The sequence below is a fragment of the Globicephala melas genome, chromosome 10 (assembly GCF_963455315.2).
Source record: "Globicephala melas chromosome 10, mGloMel1.2, whole genome shotgun sequence".
Classification (NCBI taxonomy): Eukaryota; Metazoa; Chordata; class Mammalia; order Artiodactyla; family Delphinidae; genus Globicephala; species Globicephala melas.
In genome coordinates this window covers 93,140,855-93,167,674 of record NC_083323.1, presented here as the reverse complement: position 1 = coordinate 93,167,674, position 26,820 = coordinate 93,140,855, and the positions used below count along the sequence as shown (strand labels likewise).

The window sequence follows — 26,820 nt, the reverse complement described above, 5'->3', positions numbered from 1 at the left end:
TTTATTTGCCAGGAAGGATGATCCCATCATACTTCTGCTGAAACCAGCACATGGCCTCCCCTTTGCTGATTAGGTGTTTGGCCCCAATGTAGCCTGTTCTGAGCTTCTTGTCTGTGATGCTGAAACCTGACCTACCCAGCACCACGTAGAAGTTTAGGCCGTAGATGCCAATGCTTGGGTCATATTTGATCCCCAGATCGATGTGTTCTCGGATCCCAAAACCAAAGTTTCCATACCTGAGAAGTTACTTTTTCTTAATTCACACTGTCGCACCTTTAGACCTTCCTCCAGGATTTCTTCTGCGTTTGGCCTCACAAACTTTGCAGTGGACGGCAATCTTTTTTCATTTCTCCTGATGCCAAAGGATCTGACAGTGTATCTAGCTTTGGAGAACACAGGGGTCTGGCCTGTGAGCTGCTCCAGCACCTTGGCTGCCTCGTCAGTCTGTCTCCCCTCTCCCCCCGACACAGATGTTGAGGCAGAGCTTGCAGATGCGAAGTTCCCGCATGGGCTTCTCCTTTTCACCTTGATCCTGAACCATGATGGGAAACAGGAAGAGAGCCAGATGCAAGGTTTTGATACAATGAACCTGGTTATGGTTGAAGTAATATATTTTTCAGTTATGACAGTGAACAGAGGACACTGATGAAAATAATGATTAAAGGAAAATTTTCGGGCTTCCCCGGTGGCGCAGTGGTTGAGAGTCCGCCTGCCGATGCAGGGAACACGGGTTCATGCCCCGGTCTGGGAAGATCCCACGTGCCGCGGAGCGGCTGGGCCCGTGAGCCATGGCCGCTGAGCCTGCGCGTCCGGAGCCTGTGCTCCACAATGGGAGAGGCCACAACAGTGAGAGGCCTGCGTACCGCAAAAACAAAAACAAAAACAAAGAAAAAATTTCTATTTATATGAACTAGGAGTTTAAATTAGAAATTATATCCATTGTCCCCTTGTTGCCGAAGAGATTCTAAATCCCCTTCTAATACTTAGAAGTACCATTTATGTGGAGGCAGATTTTTTAAAGTATTTTATTCAGAAAGTATGCATTAAGCCTCTGCATGGGAAATTAAAGACTGATCAGACACGAATCTGTTACTGAACACAAGTTCACGTGCCCTACGCACAGTGAAGCCAAACACACTAAAATGTCAAGGGTTTGGAGTTTGGGGCAGAGAAAGGTTTATTGCAAGGCCATGCTAGGAGAACGGGCGGCTAGTGCCCAAAAAACTCCGGAACTCCCCGAAGCTTTTCAGCAAAGTCTTTTTAAAGGCCGGGTGATGGAGCGTCCCAGCGTGTGGGATCGGCTCATGCATAATTCTCTGGTTGGTTGATGGTGAGGTAACAGGGCAGTTAACATTATCAATCCTTAGGTGCCAGAAGGTCTGGGGGCTACTTGCTCATTATCATCAAATCGTTAATTCCTTCCATGTGGTGGTGGTTTTTAGCCTCTGAAAAACTCCTGAAATATGCGTGAGATACTGAGACCAGCGGGGACCAGGGAACCTTTGCTGCAGTGCTTGCACCTGGACAAACCTCTCCTCAAGCAACAAAATACAAAGAAACTATATGGGACTAAAAATAACTGCGTACACGAGTTGGGGCAAATTATGGACAAAAAGATACAAAAGACCAAAAAACTCAAAAGCCAGTTCTGAAGAGCCGGGGTCCAAAAGCAGAGTGTTGGGAGAAAAGCAGGGTACTGAGCCTGCCCCCTGCACGCAACACCACCTAAGGGGTGGGCAAAACACCTAAGCCACCCCTCCGACCCCATATAAGGAAACAGCTTGTGCTCGCTCCCTCCTGCTGCAGCAGGGGCCCCAGTAAAGCCTTGCCTGAATTTCTTGTCGGGCCTCTAGTCAATTTCTACTGATTGGGGAAGGCCAAGAACCCTGGTCGGTATCAATACTATATCTGGGTACTCCAGAGAAGAGCTACAGCAGAGGATATGGTGGAGGGTCTGTCGTGGGAAGGCCCCATAGGGTCCTGCTTGGTTATAAATCTATCTTCAAGATGCTTATTGTTCAGTGGGAAAGACACACAGGTAAATCAATGATTGTGTAAAGACTACATGTTATAATAGAAGATGCTAACTAAGGAAGCTCACAAAGGGGACCTCTAATCTGCACTTCTGGGAGGAGGTGCATAAGTTCAAATTTTTTTAAGACTTTATTTTTTTAGAGCACCTATAGGTTCACAGCAAAATTGAGAAGGAGGTACAGAGATTTCCCATATGTCCCTGCCCCCACTCATGCACAGCTTCCTCATTATCAACATCCCACATAAGAGAGGTATATTTGTTACAACTGATGAACCTATATTGACCCACCAAAATCACCCAAAGTCCGTAGTTGACCTTACACTCATTCTTAGTGTTGTGCATTCCATGGGCTTGGACAAATGCGTAATGATATTATCCACCATTATAGTATCATCCAGAGTGTTTTCACTGCCCTCCAAATCCTCTGTGTTCAGCCTAATCATCCCTCTCCCTTACCCCAAACCCTGGCAAACATGGGTCTTTTTACTATCTCCATAGTTTTGTCTTTTCCAGAATGTCATGTACGTGGAATCATACAGTATGCAGCCTTTTCAGATGGGCTTTTTTCACTTTGTAATATGCATTTGAGGTTCCTCTGTGTCTTTTCATTTTCCATTGTCTGGTCCAGAGTTTGTTTATACATCCACCGAAGGATACTTTTGTGGCTTCCAAGTTTTGGCAGTTATGAATAAAGCTGCTATAAACACCTGTGTGCAGGGTTTTGTGTGGACATAAGTTTCCAACCATAAGATACATCTTGAAGGATGAAGTTCAGTTAACTAGATGGAGAGAGAAAAGCTGAATATTCCAGACAGAGAAAACAGGACTTTTCAGGGAATTTCATCCTGACTGGCATGAACTTTGCCTGTATAAAAAGGGATAGGGACTTCCCTGGCAGTCAGTGGTTAAGAATCAGCGCTTCCACTGCAGGGTTGCGGGTTTAATCCTTGGTCTGGGAACTAAGATCCCGAATGCCATGCGGTGCAGCCAAAAAAAAAAAAAAGGCGGGGAGGAGGTAGAGAGAGGCTGGGGTCAGAGCAAGAATGTTCTCATATGCTAAATTTTAAACTCTATCTTGAAGCCACGGGGAATTATTGAAGGTTTTTAGCAGGGCAGTGAAAGGTTCAGAGACCTGATTAATATTCTAGAAAATTCTCCGTGCCAGCCACATGAAGGATGCATTGAAGGAGGTGAGGCCAGAGGCTTCTGTTCTCCAAGGAATGAGAGAAGTGAGGAGGCCCTGAACTGTGCATGGAGACAAGAGAGAAATTAAGGAGAGAGGCTCTCCAGACGTGGTGGTGGGTTGGATATGGTGGTGAGGCTAACCACATTTCTGGCTTGGGAGACCAGGTGGATGGGGTGCCCAGTAAAATAAAGACACAGGAGGAAGAGCTAGTCTGGAGTAGACAGAGGCATAATGAGTTTTAGAAAACTTGAATCCTGGTTTTACCACTTATTAGCTGTGTGATCAGGAGTAACCCCCCTAACCTCTATGTAAAATTAGGAAAGTGTTATCGACTTTGTAGGCAGGTCATACAGGGACAGTGTATATGAAAGTGCTTTATAAACATGAAAAGGCTATTTAATTCTTACTTACTGTGTATATAAGCCACATAGGTTGCTATTCATGTGGAAGTGATTTTAGGGGTGCTACAGGCATCAATGTCAAATGTATCCTACCTCTAAAGCCCCTCCAGCGGTGCCCTGAAAGGCTGGGGAAGCTGGGTCCTCACCCCACTCCTTCTTTCTAGCAAGGGGAACTCTTGCTTTTTAATTAACTTTTATTGGCATATAGTTGATTTACAATGTTGTGTTAGTTTCTGCTGTACAGCAAAGTGAATCAGTTATACATATTCATATATCCACTCTTTTTTAGATTCTTTTCCCCTATAGGCCATTAAAGAGTATTGAGTAGAGTTCCCTGGGCTATACAGTAGGTCCTCATTAGCTATCTATTTTATATATAATAGTGTGTATATGTCAATCCCAATCTCCCAATCTATCCCTTCCCCCCCTTTCCCCTTGGTAACCATAAGTTTGTTTTCTACATCTGTGACTCTATTTCTGTTTTGTAAATCAGTTCATTTGTATCATTGCAAGGGGAATTCCTTCTTGCTGGCAAGTTCCCTCTTTGTGCTGAGCAGTGCTGGCTGGTGGGGGTGGGACAGTGTGGACAAAATGAAGCTACCTTCCTTCTCCAGCAGAATCCTTGTGTTATAAACGCCCATTTAGGGACTTCCCGGGCAGTCCAGTGGTCAAGGCTCCGAGCTTCCACTGCAGGGGACACAGGTTTGATCCCTGGTTGGGGAACTAAGATCCTGCAACCTGCGGCCAGAAAAAAAAATGTCCATTTAATTTTCTTGCCACCAGACTGTAAGCTTCCTAAGGATAGGGAGACGGAGTCTTGCTGGACCTTCCTTCCCTAGTGTCTAGCAAGTGCCTGGCAAATTATAGGCTCCCAATAAATTCTGAGTCAATGAATGAAGGCATTTTATCTTCCAATATCCTTTTTCTGAGTAACAGCTTTATTGAGATATAGTTCACATACTATACAATTCGCCTAAAGTGTGCAATTCAGTGATTTTTAATATATTCACAGAGTTATGCAACCATGATCACAATACATTTTAGCTTTCTTTTCTTTTCTTTTCTTTTTTTTCCTTTGGCTGCACCACGGGTCATGTGGGATCTTATTTCCCTGACCAGGGATCGAACCCGTGCCTCCTGCAGTGGAAGAACGGAGTCCTAACTACTGGACCACCAGGGAATTCCCACCACAATAAATTTTAGAACATTTTCAACACTCCCAGAAATAAATCCCCACACCCATTAACAGTCACTCCCCATATCGCCTCCGCACCCGCCCTCCTTTTCAGCCTTAGACAACCACTTACTTATTTTTGTCTCTATAGTGCCCCTTGTGGACATTTCATGTAAATGGAATCTACAATCCGTGGTCTTTTGTGACGGGCTTCTTTCACATAACATAATGTTTTCAAGGTTTATCCATGTTGCAGCATGTATTCGTACTTCATTCCCCCTTTTTTCCCCTGCCAAATAATACCCTACGATACAGATATACCACGTTTTATTTATCCATTCATTGAAAACAAATGGCAACATGGGAAGCCCCAGCCTCTGTCCCCTCACAAAGATGAACAGTTAGACAGCTATCTACAAACAAAAACAGGTCTGGGAGAGCTCTGGAGTCCACTTAAGAAACTACAGCAACCCAGCAGAACAAAAACTTGAGAATAACTACACAAGGAAAGAAGGAAGGTAGCTTCATTTTGCCCACATCATCCCATCCCCCTAGCCAGCACTGCTCAGCACCAAAAGGGAATTTGCCAGCAAGAAAAGTTCCCCTTGCTAGAAAGAAGGATCGGGGTGAGGACCCAGCTTCCCCATCCTTTCAGGGCACCGCACGATGGTCCACGTTTGGTTTCACCCCACCCAGACCTGCAAAGCTAAGACGTATAGAGATGACTAGGAACAAGGAAGAAAAGCAGGAACTTCTAACAGCAGTTATGCAGCAAAAGAGATCATGGTTCCAGTGACCTGCTCTGCAAACAAACCCAGCAGCTTTCACCACTGAAGAAACCAATGACCAGCACAGCTACCTCAGACCCCGCCCCCCATAGATTTCACCCTACAGGTATTCACACCCACTGATGGCAGCCGCCTGTGTCCCTCTCTTCTCCCTCCCCTGCCCCTATCCTCCCCTGGAGTCTGGAACAACGCTGGCAGCCAGCCCAGGCCTCTGTGGTTGCATGAATGCAAGATGCCAGTCTGGACCCTCTGGTTGAACTCCGCCATCATGTGCACCATCTGGGCTAGCCCTTCCAGCTGCAATCTTGCATGCTAACCACCTGATGCCCGTCACTGGCCTCCATGGCAGTGCACGTGCCTGGGGCAAACTGTGCAGCCACAGAAGGGCGTGCCAACAGTCAGGGCCCCCGCAGCTGCCTGTGGGCCCAGATCAGGCCCTTCTGTCACTGGCCTGTACCACTGCGCTCACCTGCAGCCAGTCCCTCCAGATGTGCACCTGCATGCCCCTGGCCAGACCCCTGTCACTGGCCTCCACTGCCATGCACCCACGGTGAGACCTGGCAGCTAAAGGAGTGCTAGCCAACAGCCAGGACCCCTGCAGGTGCCAATGAGCATTTGGTTGGCACTGACCCTTTCTGCCTGCCCAGTCCCCCACTGCTATGTGTGTGTTGGCAACCAGCTCCTGCTTCTCTATAGGCACCTGCAGCTGCACCCCTGCAGCTGAGTGTGTGCACCACTACTGCAACAGCAACCACTGCTACCTGTCTGGTCTCTAGCCACTGGATCTGGAGGGGCTGCTGAGGACCCCAACAGCCCTTAGAGCCACTATAAACACACTGAAGTGCTTGCCAAGGGCCACAGTTGTTGACACTGTGGATTCCAATGGCCTGAGTTAAAAGATATCATGTAACCCTGAACCCTGTGCCACCACATACCCCTGCACTTGGCGTCCTGCACCACTAGACTTGGAGTCACAGCATGTTCCAGCACGTCCCCACCTGCAAGTGAAAATCTTCCTTTACCAAAGTCAGCTCATAAAGCCTGGAGGAGGTGACTGCTTCTTCAAATGAGCAGACACTTATGCAAGGTTACAGAGATCATGAAGAATCAGGGAACCATGAGGACACCAAAGGAATATAGTAAGCCTCCAGTAACTGGCCCCAAAGAAATGGAGATCCAAGAACTGCCCGATAAAGAATTCAAAATAATTGTTCTAAAGATGTTCAGAGAGCTAGAAAAGAACACAAACAATCTAGCGCTATCAGGAAAACAATACAAGAACAAAATGAGTTCGATGAAGAGACAGAACACATAAAAAAAGAACCAAACAGTAATTTTGAAGCAGAATATGACTGAACTGAAGAATTCAACAGGGAGCTTCAATGGCAGGTTTGACTAAGCAGAAGGAATCAGTGATCTAGAAGGCCACTAGATCAATTGAAATTACCCAAACAGAGGAGCAAAAAAAAAAAAACAATGAAGAGGACTTCCCTGGTAGTGCAATGGTTAAGAATCCTCCTGCCAATGCAGGGAACACGGGTTTGAGCCCTGGTCCAGGAAGCTCCCACATGCCAGGGAGCAACGAAGCCTGTGAGCCACAACTACTGAGCCTGCGCTCTAGAGCCTGAAAGCCACAACTACTGAAGCCCGCGTGCCTAGAGCCCGTGCTCCACAACGAGAGAAGTTACTGCAATGAGAAGCCCGCGCACCACAAGGAAGAGTAGCCCCCACTCGCTGCAACTGGAGAAAGCCTGTGCCCAGCAACGAAGACCCAATGCAGCCAAAAATAAATAAATAAATTAATTTTAAGAAAAAGAAAAGGAATGAAGAAAACCTATGGGACTTATAGGACACCACAAGGGAGACGATGTACGTATCACTGGAGTCTCAGAAGGAGAAGAGCAAGAGATAGGGTAAAAAGCTTATTTAAAGAAATTATAGCTGAGAACTTTCCAAACCTGGGGAGAGACTTGGACATACAACTTCATGAAGCTAATAGCTCACCCCAAAATCTCAATCCAAAACGTTCTTTTCCAAGACAAATTATAAAATTGTCTAAAATCAGAAACAAAGAGTGAATTTTAAAAGCATCAAGAGAAACAAAATCTCTCATACATAGAGTTGTCAGCAGATTTCTCAGCAGAGACCTTGCTGGCCAGTAGAGAATGGGGTGATATATTTATCTATTCATCAGTTGATGGACGGAATAATCCTTTTAGAATGAAACGTTTATCCTAAGGGAAGCATAAAAACCACCATCACATCAGTACAGATTAGGGTATGGAACACAAGATAAATATACTTTGGTGTGGAAGAGAGGGAACAAGAGTCAGAATATGACTTACTCTCCCCACTTTTACTTCTTCTCTCACCCATCCCCAAAGAGGGAATGTCTTGAGAGAGAGCCCCAAGAGGGAGTGGGCACATTGCTTAGTAAGGCCTTCCCAGGCCCATCAGCCTGGTGGTTTATGTAAACTTCAAGACTATAGTCTTTTAGGAGACTCTTTTGATCTCTCAGGCAGTTTTTAGTTCTATCTTCACATTCCCACAAAATACTGAATTTACATTCATTTGCACTTTTCTCAAGGTACAGTGGGCCCTCCATACCCAAGTGTTCCTACCCTTTGAAATCGGAGAGGCCAACTGTAAGGGATTTGAGGATCCATGGATTTTGGTATCTGCTGGAGGTCCTGGAACCAATCCCCCGTGGATACCCAGGGACTGCAGATACCCAGGGACGACGGTATTGTAATGGTGAGCAGAGGAAAGAGCATGAGATTTGTAACTAGAGAGTCCTAAATCCTACTTTCACCACTTACCTAACCATGAGGAAGTTACCTGTTTATGGGCGTCAGTGTTGTTGTGAAAATCAAATGAGTGAAAACAGGAGAAATGTGTGTGATATGGTAGAGTAGAAGGGACTTGAAAATCATTTCATCAATTTGACACCCTCAGGGCATTTGCTGGAAATTTCGTGAAACAAACAATATAAAATGAGTTGCAAAGTTCTGAGAACCCCAGAGCCACTCAACTCCTTGGTGGGAATGCATTGTTAGGTGTAAGTCCTTGACCTGCCAAAGCTGGAAGTTTCTGTATTGCGTTAACTGTAGTACTTCTTTCTTGCCTTTGCTCGTTTCAGAATGCCTCGCGGATAATTGTCAAGGTGGCCAGAAAGTGACTAGACTTGGGGCATCCACTTTCCTTTGAAGATGCACAAACGCCCTAACACATGAATCAGCATTTTCTACTCATTTTTCTCTCATTTCCAGCTCCTTCTTTCACCATCTAGTATTTTTTGTACGGTCTTCCACTGCCAAACTTCCAGCTTTGGGAACTGAAACAGGAGCTTGGCATCCAGGCAGTTGTGGACTCCAATCCTAAATCTATCTAGCACCTCTCTTTCCCCATCTGTAAAACAGGGTTAAATTTTTTGCAATATATTACAAATATCGTATCATTATGTTGTACACCTGAAACTCATACAATATTATGTCAATTTAAAAAACCCAAAAATAAATACCAAAAAAACCACACACAAAAACAAAACAAACTCCCCCAAAGCCTATTAATAAAGTTTTAACGATGGGGATAAAGTGCCTAGTGTGTGGATGATACTTAAAGGTGACGCGCAACATTACAACAGGAAACGGGTAACCCTTTGGGGCGGTTCTGGCGTTGAGGTGATCGGGCCCTTTAAGGCTGCGCCCCGGGAGTCGCCGGCGCGAGTTTCCCCGCCCTCCCTCGGGCCCGGGGCGGTGGCAGGGTGGGGATGGGGGGGTGGGCCTTCTAACCCGGAACTGACGGCTGCGCGCTGCCGGCGCTGCCAATCCGCGTCCGAGAAGGAACGAGCGTGAGGCGCCCGAGCAAGCGAGTGAGTGAAAGCGGTGCCGCCCGCCGGCTGCAGGCGCGGCGGGTGCCCGGCGTTTCCCCGCCTCCCTGGCTTGCGTTTCCCTAAATAAGGCAGGCGTGCAGTGTATAGCTCCGCCGCACCTCTTTGCACGTCCTTCCCCGAAGAGGGCCTCCCCGTCCCCCGCTGCCCGCGCCCCCGCCTGGGCTGGGCGCGCCATCCCCACAGCGCAGCCTGTGTAGCCTCCGCATCCCGGTCCCCGGCCCCTTCCCTGTCGCACCGCCGCCGGAGCGGTCGCCGCCCGTTCCGCCGTTCCTCCGCTGCCACCGCTGCCAGCACCATGGGCAGTGAGCAGAGCTCCGAGGCCGAGAGCCGACCCAACGATCTGAACTCCTCAGGTCGGTGCCCTGATCTCCACCCTTCTCCAGCCAGCCCTGTTTGCTTGCGGGGCGGGCTGCCTTCCAGCCTGCTGGGGACTGGGACCGGCGGACAGGAACGCACAGAAAGCCCTCACCATGCTTTTTTCTTAAAAAAGAAAAAGAAAAAAAAATTACCATCTGCCCTAGCCTTGATTGCCCTGATGGAAGCCGGTACCTGTGATTGCAAGCTAAGCCAGCGTGGGCGCCCGAGCCCATTATTTTCAGAACAGCTGTTCCTCTCAGCTGCAGCCTACTCTTTGAAGGAGGACCTAATTAATATTTGGCTTTAGTATTCATGACTGATAGAGAGATTTGGGTCGCGCAATGGATGGGTCATAGGACCTGAAAGAACAGATTCTTTCTTAAAAATGGGTTCTAGAGATTCTTTTTCAGAAAGGATGTGTGGCAGGTGAACAATCGCTGTGAACCGTTGGGTGAGAGCGAGTCCAGAAACTGCATCTTCCCATCGGAAGGTGTCTCGGCTCCCTTTCTAATATAGAAGTTGGCTAGGAAGGCAGGATCTGGTGTTTTTCCCTATTCTTCCCCCGCCCACGTTGTTTAGATTTCTCTCCGAGTTTGATATAGGAATGGGAGGATTATTGTTCCTGTAGTATAATGAGCACTCGGAACAGCTGATGCTTAATTGAGGCTCATTTGCTCCTTTTTGTTGTTCTTACCCACCAACCTCTAGGACCACTGGGACTGTCCCAGATAAGCTCTGGAGTTGCTAATCCAAATTGGCTTATATCTGGGGCCTAAAAAGAGCCCTGGTCATGGGCTGCTCTGATCTTGGTAGGATATGTAGTTCAGAAATGTAGACGCTAGCAGATCTATGGGTATTCCACACTGAAATGTAACCTTCAAAGCTAGTTCAGTCTACCATTCTGGGGGCTAGATTGAGATAGCTTTTTTAACGGTGAGCAGCATCTACTGCTACGTTCATTCTTATTTATTTGAAAGATCCAGAATGTAGTATCTGTTGTAACAAATATAGTAATAATTGTTACCCCTTCCCTTCTTGCCTCTGTGTCAGGCCAGAAGCATATTTTGTGAGAAGCGTGTCATTTTTTTTTGTTTGTTTGTTTTTGCGGTACGCGGGCCTCTCACCGCTGCGGCCTCTCCCGCCGCGGAGCACAGGCTCTGGACGCGCAGGCCCAGCGGCCACGGCTCATGGGCCCAGCCGCTCCGCGGCACGCGGGATCCTCCCGGACCGAGGCACGAACCCGTGTCCCCCGTATCGGCAGGTGGACTCCCAAGCACTGCGCCACCAGGGAAGCCCGCGTGTCATCTTTTTAATAGGCTTGCTCACCTACTAACCAACAGCATGGCCTCTAACCAGTACTAGAGCATACTAACCAATACTACCGAATAGCATAGGTTAGAATTTACCTGGTTCCCTGTGCTAAGTGCTTCACATGTGTTCATGTTTAATCCTCACAGTAGCCCCATTTTACAAACAAGTAGTAGAGACTAGCTAGAATCTAGTAAACTCTGTTTTCCTCTGGTATCTGGGGAAGGAGGAATCACTGAATTTGTACTAGGAAAGATTTCGGGCTTGGGATTTGTAAAACATTAGGTAAATTACCAAAAGAGGCGAAGAGAGACTTCTTGAAGAGCAATGAAAGTAGCTGAGATTCTAAGAGTGAATGCCAAGCCTTAAGAGACATTAGCCTCCAGGAGGCAGGGCAGTTCTGTGGCATACCTGGATCAACCTTTGAGACATGATTATGATGCGCCTGCAAATACTACCTTCTAGAGTGTAAAACAATAAAGATTCCCTCTTGCCCCAACCAGAAGATGTTTGGGAGCAGAGGATGTCTTGGTCTGGGGAGTCCTTGACAGTTTGAATCACTTCCCTCTAAATGGATTACAGTCTCCTGGGTGCCTGAAGTTGACCCGCCTCTTTAGCGGTCCTTCAAGTTTCTTTATTTTGCCTCAGCCTACAGTGGACCTGCCGGTTCTTTCTGCCCTGTGACTTTAAGGGTGAGGGGGCTCGTGCCATCATCTTGTGTTAAGAGCCAGGATTATTTTTCCTGTGACTAGGATCTATTCATCATGCTGGGCTTGCTGTGATAGGGTGGCTACACAGCTTTGCAACCCCAGCATCACTGGGATGGGTCATGTACACCAACAATCCATTTACCTCCAGTTCCCTTCTTAACTCTGTTTCTAGCACTGGTGACTTTGGGCAAGCCACAGCTAAATTTGGTATGCTTATTTCCTCATTGGGAAATAGGGACAAACGTCAGGAGGATCAAAGAAGTAAAAATTAAAAACAATCTGGTTATTATTTTGTGTTTTGAATAATAAACTTTTAATTACAAAAGCAGCCTCATAGATGGTATATGGTCCTATAAAGTTTGAAGGTTTTTTTTTTTTAATACCGTGGGAAATAGAAGTCCTCTGTAATTCATCTCCCCTACCCAGCCCCCACTGCAGGATAACTGCGGTTAGCATCTTTTGTGTAAAAATTATCCTTTTTAATGACTACAGTGAAAACAGCTTTGGTGAGATGGAGGTCGCTAAATAAGATGCAATTCCTGAGCGGTGTAACTTTATTTTCAGTGGCCCCTTCTCCAGCTAAGCATAGAGCCAAGATGGATGATATTGTGGTTGTAGCTCAGGGCTCCCAGGCCTCACGGAATGTCAGCAATGATCCCGATGTCATCAAGTTGCAAGAGATTCCAACCTTCCAGCCACTTTTGAAAGGTAAGGGCTTGCATTTCTTAAAAAAAATTTATTGAAGTATAGTTGATTTACAATATTGTGTTAGTTTCAGGTGTACAGCAAAGTGATTTGGTTATATATGTGTGTGTATACACACACACACACACACACACACACACACACACATTCTTTTTCAGATTCTTTTCCATTAGAGGTTATTACAAGACATTGACTATAGTAGTATCTATACTGCCTATACTGACATCTATAGGCAGATCTTCCAGACAGAAAATCATTAAGGCAACAGAGATCCTAAATGACACAATAGAACAGTTGGACTTAATTGATACATACAGGACACTACATCCAAAAAAACAGAATACACATTCTTTTCAAGTGCACACAGAACATTCTCTAGGATAGACCACATACTAGGACCCAAGCAAGCCTCAATACATTTAAAAGGATAGAAATTATTTCCAGGGATTGCATTTTATCTTATCTGGACTTGCTGGAAAGGTGTGCGTAGCCCCACCATTCTCCCCTGATATCTCTGTGCCTTATGCATCTCCTTTAGGTCTTTGCTTAAGTGGCATTTTCTTGGTGAAGCCTTCCTTGACTGCTATATTTAGAATTGCAGCCCTTTTCCCGGCCTGTTTTTCTCTGGAGTACATAATCACCCTTGACTTACTGCATAGTTTACTTATTTGTTCACTGTCTGTATTTCCCTGCTAGAACGTAAAGCTCCATGATGGTAGGAACTTTCCATGTTTTGTTCACTGTTGAATCCTCAGCACTTGGAATAGAGCCTGGTGTAAAGTAGGGACTGAGTAAATGAATGAATGAATGATGATGAAGTTGGCTTACCTGTCATATTTCCCCAAAAAGATTTTCATTCTTATTTGTGATCTGGACTATGGGTTGACTAGTTTACCTCCACAGAGAAAATCTCCATGATTACTGATACACTTATAGTTAATCCTGGCAACTGTTTTGTTTGACAGGGAGTTCGTGTTTGAAAGGAGAGAATGTGTACAAACCGTCATCCCTCTTAATATATGATTAGCATATATTGAGGTAGTTACCTTTTAATATGAATTTTATTATTCATTGGATAATTTTATTTTATATTTTTATTAACTTGTTATTAATACATGCATTACTTTATTATTTTCATATCTTTATTAAGTAGTGGCAATGATTTTTTATTAACTGAATGGGGTTTCTGCTGTAAGAATCACTGTGTCCCCCTCTCACGACAAAAGATTAGGAAATGTAAATGATTTAGTTGACCTACCCTGGTTTACTTAACCTGGTACAGTATAATATGAAACATCTTACATTTATAGAGCTATTTGTATTAAAAGGTTCCCTCCCCTACACACACATATACATTATCCCTTTAGTTCTTACATCATTAAATATGTTTGAATGATTTGTGCCAGATTAGACAGCTGGCAGCTAGAGGTTGAACTTGAACCTTTATCACTGATGTCAAATCCTGTACTAGTTAAACCATTCCACACTGTACTTAAAAAACAAAAATAAAACCAAATGGTGCTTTATAGATGATCCATATACTTCTCATTCTTCCCAGTACTTCATCTGCTTTACAGATGAGGAAATACAAGCTTTCAATCTTCCCCCAGAGGCCTCAGTGTTAGACACTGGTAAACTCTTCTGATTCTTATGCAAAACAACACATTACATCCCGTTACCCATCTTCTCATTAGTTTCTGTTATTTTGAGGAATCATGTGATTCTCCAAAGAAGCCAACATTAATGAAATTTCCATTTTCATATATCCTTGTGCAATCAGATTTAAAACACACACCTTTATCTTTAGAAACTTAGAGGCTGACACTTGTATCCTGTCCTCCATCCCTTCTGGAGTTGCATGTATTGCTCACAGTCACGGTGTTCATGCCTCCACTTCCTGTTAACTATGTCCTCTTTCCTCCCAAAGTCGTCTAGTCCTGGGTGAGGCCTGTGAGATCTAGTTTTGTCCCCACTTCTGGGAAATGCTGAAAACAAACAAAAACTAAAAAAACAACCCCAGAACTTTGAGTTGTATTTAATACTTTTCTGGAATTAGTGTTTCTTCTTTAAGCATTTGAAATAATTCGTATTTTATGATAAGTTGACTAGTAGGGGAAACATCTGGGAGAAGGTTTGGTGTTAAGGGAAGCTAACCTCAGATTTAAAATCGTCACTGGGAACCCCAAGAGTGAATTATTAGTGTGGTGCAGTTAATGCGACACAGCTGGACTTGCTTGCATTACTACCTGGATTTTATTTATTTTTGATTGAAGCATATTTGATTTACAATATTGTGTAGTTTCAGGTGCATAGCATAGTGATTCAGTATTTTGCAGATTATATTCCATTGTAGGTTATTCTGAGATAATGGGTTTAATTCCCTATGCTTTGCAGTATATTCTTGTTGCTTATCTATTTTATTGATATATTTAGCAGTTTGTATCTGTTACTCCCATACCTCTGATTTGTTCCTACCCCTTTTCTCTCCCCTTTGGTAACCTCAGATTTGTTTTCTATATCTGTGACTCTGTTTCTCTTTTGTATATACCTTCATTTGTATTATTTTTTAGATTCTGCATATACATGATATCATATAGTATTTGTCTTTTTCTCTGTCTGACTTATATCACTAAGCATAATATTCTCCAGGTCCATCCACATTGCTGCAGATGGCAGTATTTCATTCTTTTCTAAGGCTGAGTCATATTCCATTGTATATATATTACCACATCTTTTTTTCTTTTTTTTTTTTTTTTGCGGTACGCGGGCCTCTCACTCTTGTGGCCTCTCCCGTTGCGGAGCACAGGCTCCGGACGCACAGGCTCAGCGGCCATGGCTCACGGGCCCAGCCGCTCTGTGGCATGTGGGATCTTCCTGGACCGGGGCACAAACCCGTGTCCCCTGCATCGGCAGGCGGACTCTCAACCACTGCACCACCAGGGAAGTCCTATATTACCACATCTTAATCCAGTAATCTGTTGATGGGCACTTGGGTTGCATCCATATCTTGGCTATTGTAAATAGTGCTTTTATGAACATTGGGGTGCACGTATCTTTTCAAATTAGTGTTTTTGTTTTTTCTGGATGTATGCACAGGAGTGGAATTGCTGGATCATATGGTAGTACTATTTTTAGTTTTTTAAGGAACCTCCATACTGTTTTTCACAGTGGCTGCACCAATTTATACTCCCACCAACAGTTTACAAGGGTTCTACTACCTGGATTTTCATTGTGACTTGGCTACCGACTGGCTGTGTTGCCCTGACTTTGTTTTTCACCTCTCTGAACCTTGGTTGTTGAGTATGTTGAGAATAGGTGCAGGAGAGAGGAAAGCTCGCGAGAAGCAGCGTCTTAAGAGGAGTCCTAGGATTTGGCTAAACAGGGTAGAGAAATCACCTGAGGAGAGTGATGTGAAAATAGAAATGGTAACAAAGGGCAGTGGCCAGACTGCAGGGCACAAAATAAGCCCGTGAGCATTTAAGTTGATGCTCGCGTTTTACTTGTGAAGAAGAAACATCTTGGACAGTGATTAGAAAAGGTAGGCAAAGGGGACAACTGGGTGGAAGTGATAAGTATAATCATGATAGTAATAGTAGCTAATCCTCACCTCCCGTGCTCTGCATACCTATTATTCTTTCCATTTTCTACATTAAAACATTGAGGCTCAGAGAGCTTCAGTTCATTGCCTAGAGTCACATGGCTATAAGTGATAGCCCATCTCCAGATGACATCAGGACATCGAGTTTTAACTATTTTGTGCGTAGAATAAGACTCAGTTTCAGACTCCTAGATACAGAGAACAAACTTGTGGTTGCCAGAGGAGAGGGGAGTTGCAGATGAGGGAAATAGGCGAGGGAGATTAAGAGGTATAAACTTCCAGTTTTAAAATAGATAAATCATAGGGATGTAAGGTACAGCACCAGGAGTATAATCGGTAATATTGTAATAACTTTCTATGGTGACAGCTGGTAACTAGATTTATCATGGTGATCTTTTCGTGATGTATAAAAATATCGAATCACTATGTTGTACACCTGAAACGAATATAGTATGGTAAGTCAATTATACTTTGATTTAAAAAAGAAAGACTCAGTTTCCAATTCTATCGAAGCCCATGGTAAAAATCATGAGGCTGTAATGGGAAATAGGGTGATGGGCGTGAGCTGGCTTGGATTTTCAGGTGCCGCGTTTGTTACAGAGCCTCCTGCTTTGACATCATTCTGCCTGGTAATTTAAAGCCCTGCATCTGCTTGCTGGCCTGGGCAGGGATCACTCATCTCTGTTGCCTTTATACTCTAATCTCTTTCCCCCTTTACTGCTTTCAGGATGAGGCTGTTTCTCAAAGAAGTAAAAGGGCCACACAGTGAGGGCTACCCCCCAGGTTTGATTTCAGAAAGCTTTTATTCCAGTTAATGACAGTGTATTCTTTCAAAACAATACAAGTACTACACAGAGTTCACGATTGTCCATAATGTCATATGATGTAATGCTAATGCTGGTGGGTGATCTGCAGAGGCAGTGGCTGGGCGAGTTTGGGGCTATTCCTATGACTGAGGTAACGTATGCATTTTTAATAAGCAAGCAGATTCTTTCTCTGGTCTTAACCCTTTTGGGTGACTATCCCAGGGTATAGTTTATGCTCCATACGAATGCCAAATAACATTACATTAGTAAAGTTCCTCTTTTATTTTAAGCCAAAAGAATTTCTTTTTTTCATAGCAGTCTCTGAAGTACCAACTTACTTGGAAATGTACCACACTTAAGGGAAAATGAGAAATTAAAAAATTAGAAGGTAGCAATAAATGGCCATGACAGAGCACAAAAGCAAAATGTAGATTTGATGCAAATTAGATTCCCAGAGGTTAAACAAACCCTATAGATTTCTTACTTAAAATTCAACCATTCATATTTTTTAATTAATCCCACTCTCATGTCATTCTATAGAAATGAAATACAAGTGAAATGCAATATTGATGTTTTATATATAAAAGTTATAAAATAATTATTCTTTTCACTCCTGGCAATGAATATATGTGCACGCATGAGAGGACATGGTGGTGCGTACATATATGACTTTCTTTGCAACTGACTGATCATTTTTGTTACTGACCCTGGATACAACAAGACATAAGATTATAAGACTTCCCTGGTGGCGCAGTGGTTAAGAATCCGCCTGCCAATGCAGGCGACACAGGTTCGAGCCCTGGTCCGGGAAGATCCCACATGGCAAGGAGCAACTAAGCCCATGTGCCACAACTACTGAGCCTGCGCTCTAGAGCCCGTGAGCCACAACTACTGAGCCTGCGAGCCACAACTACTGAAGCCCGCTCCGCAACAAGAGAAGCCACCATGATGAGAAGCCCACTCACTGCAATGAAGAGTAACCCTGGCTCGCTGCAACTAGAAAAAGCCCGCATGCAGCAATGAAGACCCAACGCAGCCAAAAATAAATTATTTAAATAATTTTTTAAAAAAAGATTGTATTGCTGCCTAAGGAGGGGACTGTCTTTGTTACCGACAAGGGAGATCAGACATACACAGTGTAAAAGCCTCAGTGATACTCAGCAGCTGTGTTGGGAGTTCTGCGCTTGGTTGTTAAGAATGTGCTGCATATGTCCAAGTATATTGTTTTATTGTAGTTTGCTGTTGACAGTTCTGACAGTTCCCAGAGGTAATGTTTGTGCAGATGCCAGTGGGATGGGTGCAGAGACAAGAAAACCAGTCCCCATGCACTGCCCTCAGAGAGCAGGAGCCCCTCCTCTCTGCTGGGTCACAGCCACTGCTGCCCTGGCTGCTGCTTCTGCAGATCTGTATCCAGGTCCTGACTGGGTTTTACAGAGTCCCAAGAGTCCTGGACTGCCCCACACGTGCTAGTTATTGCCACGTATATTTTCTTTGCTTATAGACCCGCTCCATTGTTCCATAGGACTTCACTTAGAGACACAGGTCCTAAGATAAAATTATTAAGAATTTCAGAAGGCAGCACAAGGGCATTGAACCAAATGTGGAGGACCCCATTTGAGAACGGGACCCTGTGGGACTGCACAGTTGCACGGCTGTGAAGCAGTTGTAATCCCACAGGTAGTTCAGGTTTAGGTGCTGTTCGATCCAGAGGTTTATCATGTCAGGGTCTCATTTTACTTTTCTGTAATTTTCTCTGTCTTTTCACTGTGTCATCCTTCATGTATTGGTTCCATCCTTTGACTAGTTTTCTACATGAAAGCAAAATGGCTACAGGAGTTCCAGGTCTTTTATCCATATAATGCACACTCTGTAGCAAAAGAGATTCTCATTAGTCAGGCGTGGGTCACATGGTTATATGCCTAGGTGACAGGCTACCTGATTGGCTTAGTCTAGCTCACATACGTCACCACTAAAGTACAGTAAAGTTTTCTGGAACCATATGGCTCCTAGCGTGGAAACTGAGGACTGTTAGGCAGGAATTGCTACTGTGGGAGAAATCACAAGTGTTCACTACAGACTGTTTCTTGAATTAATGACTGACTGACAGATTGGAGTACTTCATCCTGGCAAAGGATGTGTAAATATGCCTCTTGTTTCCAAAGTCTTAACTGAAATTGTAACTAATACTGTATAAACTGATATCTAGATAATTATAATGTGGCAATTGTTAAAAGAATTGTGATAAGAGAAAATCCTATTGCCTATTTAGAGATATTGAAAAAGAAGCACTTAGTGCCAAAAACGTTACCAGTGTTTTTCCAGCACTGCTGGAGGAAGATGCCTCAAGGCTTCCAGTGACCAATACTGATTATATTCTAGGTATATGTGTCTCTGAAGATATAAAGGATAAAACACTAACGTCATGGGACTACCTTTCAAGCAATAGCAAAATTTCTTCTTCTTCTGTGATTAACGGGCAGCTTCTATTATATACAGTAATTTGGTTTTTTTTTTTTAATATATATATATTTATTTATTTATTTTTGGTTGCATTGGGTCTTCGTTGCTGTGCGCGGGCTTTCTCTAGTTGCGGTGAGCGGGGGCTACTCTTTGTTGCAGTGCGCAGGCTTCTCTTGTTGCGAGCACAGGCTCTAGGCGTGCGGGTTCAGTAGTTGTGGCATGCGGGCTCAGTAGTTGTGGCTCACGGGCTCTAGAGCGCAGGCTCAGTATTTGTGGCGCACGAGCTTAGTTGCTCCGCAGCATGTGGGATCTTCCCGGACCAGGGCTCGAACCCGTGTCCCCTGCATTGGCAGGCGGATTCTCAACCACGGCGCCACCAGGGAAGCCCAGTAATTTGGTTTTTGTGATGAACCTACACACCAGGAGGAAATGTATACAAATGTATAGTAGCTATTAATAAATTATCAATGTAGCTTAAAAAAAAAAAACACGATGCATGTGAAGGAGATTTTGACAATTAAAAAGAGCCTGGGACTTTCCTTGGTGGAGTAAAATCTCACAAAACGGCAGTGAAGGCTCTCAAATCACATGGAACATTGAGGATTAGCGCTGGAGGTTGAAGCCGGGAAAGAATGAATCGATGGAAAAGGTGGATGTGAAGAACATGAGGGAGCTGGATTTCAAATGACCAGTGAAATCACATCTTTCTCACCAACCCACCTATCAGCCAGACAAATAATATAAGCGAAGAAGGTCCTGGCATTTATCAAGACATCTGCCTGTGCCAGCTGTCAGGCCTTACCTCTGCATTGGAAAGGGGAGTGGCAAAGGAGGGGATGAGGGGGTGGGTCTTAATCAGAGCCACAGTCTTCTCTGAACCGCTGAGCGGTGACCTCCAGACCCAGGGTTGATCCTCAGGGTGTATTTTCCCCCAGATACCATCTTTGAAAAGTTGATAATTCATTCCCGATTACCTTGTAGGTTTATTTGTATGTGTAATAGCGCTTCAGTTAACCTTTTAAACGTGGCCGTTAACTGGCAAAGTGTGAGTCTTACTCAGAAGAGGGGGACGCACTAGGAGAATGGTCACTCGAAACCAAGGGAGAATGTTTGCAAGAGCAGCCTCACTTTGTTCCGCACTCCAGCAAATCTCTGTGCCTGCATCCATTCTTGTTTCTTTCCATGAAATCTCAGAGGAGGTGTGTCTGTGTCTTTTATTAAAGAATCATATATCTTCTAAAGAAATTAAGGGAAGAAAAAGCTATATGTTGAATGTTTACTCCCATGTTTGTCATTTCTGGAATTCTTAATCTCTTCCTATGGATTCACGTTTCCATTTGATGTCATTCTTAGTCTGAAGAACTTCTTGTAGCATTTCTCGTAGTGCAGGTCAGCTAGAAACAAATTCTTTGTTTTTATTTATATAAAAATGTCAGTTTTGCCCAGTTTTGTTATAAAGTTTTTTCTTTTTTTGGTAACTACTATATATTTGAGGAGATATTGTGAGACTTTATGTAATCTTGTTTTTCAGCACACTTTCTTTCACCAGTTATAATATCCATTGATATTTCTTGCTTGAATTAATTATACAGTGATGGTTACCAAACAGTGATTTTTCTAAGTTTATCATTCCTTCTACATTTATTAGTTTGCATTTTACTGTAAGGAAGACCTTTCTCTTATCCCCAGTTTTTATTCATTTGTTTAAGTCAGTGTGGAACAGCGACTTCCTATTTTATTCAATGAGTTGTGATCTGTTAAAGTCATTATATTTGGCCCTCCATACCAGTGGGTTCTGCATCCACAGAGTCACCCAAGGGCGGATTGAAAATAGGAAAAAAAGTCCAGAAAGTTCCAAAAAACAAAACGCGAATTTGCTGAGCGCTAGCAACTATTTACATATCATTTACATCAATTTACATAGTATTTGCATTGTATTAGATATTATAAGTAATCTAGAGATGATTTAAAGTATACGGGAGGACGTGCGTAGGTTATATGCGAATACATTTTATATAAAGGACTTGAGCATCCAGGGACTTTGGTATCCACGGGGGTCCTGGAATCATTCCCCTCATGGACACCAAGGAGCGACTGTTTTTTTTGATTTTGTTTTTGTTTTTGTTTTTGCGGTACGCGGGCCTCTCACTGTTGTGGCCTCTCCCGTTGCGGAGCACAGGCTCCGGACGCGCAGGCTCAGCGGCCATGGCTCACGGGCCCAGCCGCTCCGCAGCATGTGGAATCCTCCCGGACCGGGGCACGAACCCGTGTCCCCTGCATCGGCAGGCGGACTCTCAACCACTGTGCCACCAGGGAAACCCCGACTGTTTATTTTTAATTGCAAAATGCTCCATATTTGGCTAGTTGCAATACCATCAATTTAGCTTCCTGTGTCCTTTTGACGTATTCTCATTATTCTTTGAACATATTTTTATTTTATGGCACAATATAACGTTCCAGACTTACCTTGTTCTTCCCTGGCCTCAGCCCTAGAATCAAGCATTTCTCCAGGAGCCCCGGTTCTTTTAGTGGAGGGTGGTGTTTAGAAACCACTCCCAGACCCTCTTGGTGTGTTTAGCAAGGAATATATATATATATATATATATATATATATATATGTGTGTGTGTGTGTATATTTATATATACAAACTCACACATTTATACCTGTATTTATTTTTATATTTAACCTATGTATATTGAAAAGGATGAGTTCACACTAATGTGCACCATATGTTCTTTGATCTATAGGGTTATAGTTATTATCAAATACTTTGGCCAGGGCTTCCCTGGTGGCACAGTGGTTGAGAGTCCGCCTGCCGATGCAGGGGACACGGGTTCGTGCCCCGGTCCAGGAGGATACCACATGCCACAGAGCGGCTGGGCCCGTGCGCCATGGCCGCTGAGCCTGCGTGTCCGGAGCCTGTGCTCCGCAACCGGAGAGGCCACAACAGTGAGAGGCCCACGTACTGCCAAAAAAAAAAAAAAAAACTTTGGCTATTATTTCTTCCAGTATTTTTCTGCCCCTCCCTTCCCAGTTTCTATGTTTGACCACGTGGTGTTTTCTCACAGGTCATTGATGCACCTTTTGGATTTTTTTTTCCTTTCTGTCTTTTTCCTTTCTGTCCTACTTTGGGTAATTTTTAATGCTATGTTTCCAGGTTGAGTGGTCTTTTTTTTTTCTGTCATGTCTATGCTGCCATTAATCCCATCCAATGCATTTTTTTAAAACTTTTTATTTTATATTGGAGTATAGTTGATTAACAATGTGATAGTCTCAGGTGTACAGCAAAGTGATTCAGTTATACATATACGTGTATCTATTGTTTTTCAAATTCTTTTCCCAGTTAGGTTGTTACGTAATATTGAGCAGAGTTCCCTGTGTTATACGGTAGGTCCTTGCTGGTTATCCATTTAAAATATAGCAGTGTACATGCCAATCCAAAACTCTCTAGCTATCTCTTCCCCCAACCCTTGTATTTTTAATTTCAAATAACTGTGTTTTTTAGCTTTAGATATCCATTCCCCTCTTTTTTTAAAAAATCATTTCTTTGCTTTATCATGCTTATGTTCTCCTCTACTTTTTGAACATATAGAGTATATTTATAATAACTCTTTTAACTCTTGTCTGCTAGTCCATCATTTCTGGATCTGTTTTTTTTTTTAATTGAATGAGCTTTCTCAAGTCACATTTTCCTGCTTTTTTCATGCCTGGAAGTTTTTTTTTTGGGGGGGAGGAGGTAGGAGTTTATTAATTAATTAATTTATTTTTGCTATGTTGGGTCTTCGTTTCTGAGAGAGGGGTTTCTCTAGTTGTGGCAAGTGGGGGCCACTCTTCATCACGGTGCGTGGGCCTCTCACTATCGCGGCCTCTCTCGTTGCGGAGCACAGGCTCCAGACGCGCAGGCTCAGTAGTTGTGGCTCACGGGCCTAGTTGCTCCATGGCATGTGGGATCCTCCCAGACCAGGGCTCGAACCCATGTCCCCTGCATTAGCAGGCAGATTCTCAACCACTGCACCACCAGGGAAGCCCCGATGCCTGGAAGATTTTTACTGTATGCCAAAGATTGTATATTTTATGTTTTTGGGTGCTGGATTTTGTTTGATTCCTTTAAAGGAGATTGGACTTGGTTCTGGCAGAAGGTTAAGTTACTTGTAATCAGTTCTAGGCTTGCTTTTGAGTTTGGTTAGGGCTCATCCAGAGCAGCCTTATGTCTGGTTTAATTAAACCTCCCTACTAAGGCAATACCCTTCTGAGCATGCTACCCATTGCCCCATATATTATGAGGTTTTTCCACTCTGGCTGGTGGGAACATGAACTGCCCTTAGCCTTATGTGAGTTTCAGAAATTGTTTGGCTTACTGCTTTCCTGGTTCTTTCTCCAGACTTGTGGAATTTCGGCTCATAAATTCACAAGTTACTGTGCAAGGGTTCAAGAGTGCCCTGTGTGATTTCCGCAGTGTGCTTGTGGAATGCCCTTCCCTCCCATCCTCTGTCGTGCAAGTTCTAGACACCTTAGTCTCTGCAAACTCCACTCTTCAACTCCGAGGCCACTGTGCCTCCCTGGTCTGCATCCTGAGACCTGCCTTTCAGCAGTAAGCTGGGGAAATGATAGAACTCACTTGTTTTCCTTCTTGTGGGGCTCAAAGTCCTGCACTGCCTGTTACACAATATCTGAAAAGAGTGTTTTGTCTGGTTTTCTAGCTGTTTATGACTGTCAGGCATAACAGCAGATAATATTTCATGGGCAGAAGTGGAAGTCCTCCCCCAAAGATGCTTTTTAATCCATATTCTTCTCTCAGTTACCACTTCTTCATTTTACTTTTGTGCCTCATGCCAACAGCTTTTGATAACTACATTGGCATTCATTTCTGCAAAATATTGGTAAACTCCTGCCCAGGTCCTGGTGGTGCTCCAGATAGCAGAGATACAAAAGAATATAAGACACCGTTTTTGCCCTTTGGGAGCTTATAGTTTTGTGAGTGATTTAGACAGGTAAATAACTCGTAGTAATATAGTATGTGTAATACTGGCCAGATGCCCAAAAGACTAGGTAGGCATGGAGGAGAGAACCATTAATTTGACCTGGGGATTTGAGATAGGCTTCACAGTGGAAGAAATATTTGAGCTGGGTTTTCAGGGATGAATGGAAGGTAGCCACATTGAGAAGACAGGGTCGGGGGAGTGTTCATAGTTTAAAATCTTCCATATAAATAAAAAGATAAAAGTTGCCAAGAGAATTCTTGACCAGAACTACATCTGGGATGTACTGCTTTAATTTTCTGTTCTTAGTCAATGTATGCAGGTTACCCAAATGTATGCAGGTTAAATTCTGATTTTAGTTTCAAGCCATATTAAATATCAACTTACTGGAATAATTATCAGATAGTTTATGTACTGATTATTCATTCTTTTCTGTTTCTCTAAACTTTCAATTTGTGTTATATTATGACTTTAAATAAAATATACATGGTTTTCTTTAGCTAGAACCCAAGGATATATCTTTCTAAACAATATCATTTCCTGCATGAGCTAGCCTTTTACCCCTGGAATATAACAGTAAAGGATGTACAGTGTATATGTCCTTTTAAGGTTCTGGTTTGTCAGCAGTTTCTGCTAAGTGATAGCCTAGAAACAGCCTAAGGCTGAATAGTATAAAATTTTGTTAGTCGTTTTCAATTTTTCTACTTTTCCAAAATTCGCATATAAAAATTCTTCTATTTTAAAACACACTAGCGACCCACCACCAGTCCCTCCCATCAGGAAACTTGCACAAGCCTCTTAGATAGCCTCATCCACCAGAGGGAAGACAGCAGAAGGAAGAATGACAGTCCTGCAGCCTGTAGAACAAAAACCACACTCACAGAAAGATAGACAAGATGAAAAGGCAGAGGGCTATGTACCAGATGAAGGAACAAGATAAAACCCCAGAAAAACAACTAAATGAAGTGGAGATAGGCAACCTTCCAGAAAAATAATTCAGAATAATAGTAAAGATGATCCAGGACCTCGGGAAAAGAATGGAGGCAAAGATCGAGAAGCTGCAAGAAATGTTTAACAAAGACCTAGAAGAATTAAAGAACAAACAAACAGAGATGAACAATACAATAACTGAAATGAAAACTACACTAGAAGGAATCAATAGCAGAATAACTGAGGCAGAAGAACAGATAAGTGACCTGGAAGACAGAATGGTGGAATTCACTGCTGTGGAACAGAATAAAGAAAAAAGAATGAAAAGAAATGAAGACAGCCTAAGAGACCTCTGGGACAACATTAAACGCAACAACATTCACGTTATAGGGGTCCCAGAAGGAGAGGAGAGAGAGAAAGGACCTGAGAAAATATTTGAAGAGATTATAGTCGAAAACTTCCCTAACATGGGAAAGGAAATAGCCACCCAAGTCCAGGAAGCACAGAGAGTCCCAGGCAGGATAAACCCAAGGAGAAACACACCGAGACACATAGTAATCAAATTGGCAAAAATTAAAGACAAAGAAAAATTATTGAAAGCAGCAAGGGAAAAATGACAAATAACATACAAGGGAACCTTCCATAAGGTTAACAGCTGATTTCTCAGCAGAAACTCTACAAGCCAGGAGGGAGTGGCATGATATACTTAAAGTGATGAAAGGGAAGAACCTACAACCAAGATTACTCTACCAAGCAAGGATCTCATTCAGATTTGATAGAGAAATCAAAAGCTTTACAGACAAGTAAAAGCTAAGAGAATTCAGCACCACCAAACCAGCTCTACAACAAACGCTAAAGGAACTTCTCTAAGTGGGAAACAAAAGGGAAGAAAAGGACCTACAAAAACAAACCCAAAACAATTAAGAAAATGGTCATAGGAACATACATATCGATAATTACCTTAAATGTGAGTGGATTAAATGCTCCAACCAAAACACACAGGCTTGCTGAATGGATACAAAAACAAGACCCATATATATGCTGTCTACAAGAGACCCAGTTCAGACCTAGGGACACATACAGACTGAAAGTGAGGGGATGAAAAAGAGATTCCATGCAAATGGAAATCAAAAGAAAGGTGGAATAGCAATACTCATATCAGATAAAATAGACTTTAAAATAAAGAATGTTACAAGAGACAAGGAAGGACACTACATAATGATCAAGGGCTCAATCCAAGAAGAAGATATAATAATTATAAATATGTATACACCCAACATAGGAGCACCTCAATATATAAGGCAACTGCTAACAGCTCTAAAAGAGGAAATCGATACTAACACAATAATAGTGGGGGACTTTAACACCTCACTTACACCAATGGACAGATCATCCAAAATGAAAATAAATAAGGAAACAGAAGCTTTAAATGACACAATAGACCAGATAGATTTAATTGATATTTATAGGACATTCCATGCAAAAACAGC

General features: G+C 43.3%; 1 protein-coding gene and 1 pseudogene across 4 annotated transcripts in view; one reads left to right on the top strand and one right to left on the bottom strand.

Moving 5' to 3' along the window:
- Nucleotide 1: 1 nt before the first annotated feature.
- Nucleotides 2-541, bottom strand: LOC115844387 (large ribosomal subunit protein uL5 pseudogene; annotated as a pseudogene).
- Nucleotides 542-9,465: 8,924 nt separating this feature from the next.
- The window catches only part of BORCS5 (BLOC-1 related complex subunit 5), a 113,036-nt gene continuing 95,681 nt past the window's right edge, over nucleotides 9,466-26,820 (top strand). For all 4 annotated transcript variants that reach the window (XR_009565467.1, XR_009565466.1, XR_009565468.2 and 1 more), the window contains exons 1-2: nucleotides 9,466-9,829; nucleotides 12,416-12,559. Coding sequence is in view for 1 of the 4 variants with exons in the window: in XM_030841265.2 (XP_030697125.1) it covers nucleotides 9,772-9,829; nucleotides 12,416-12,559 (202 nt within the window). In the remaining 3 variants the exon portion in view is untranslated. The remainder of the gene's footprint in view (nucleotides 9,830-12,415; nucleotides 12,560-26,820) is intronic.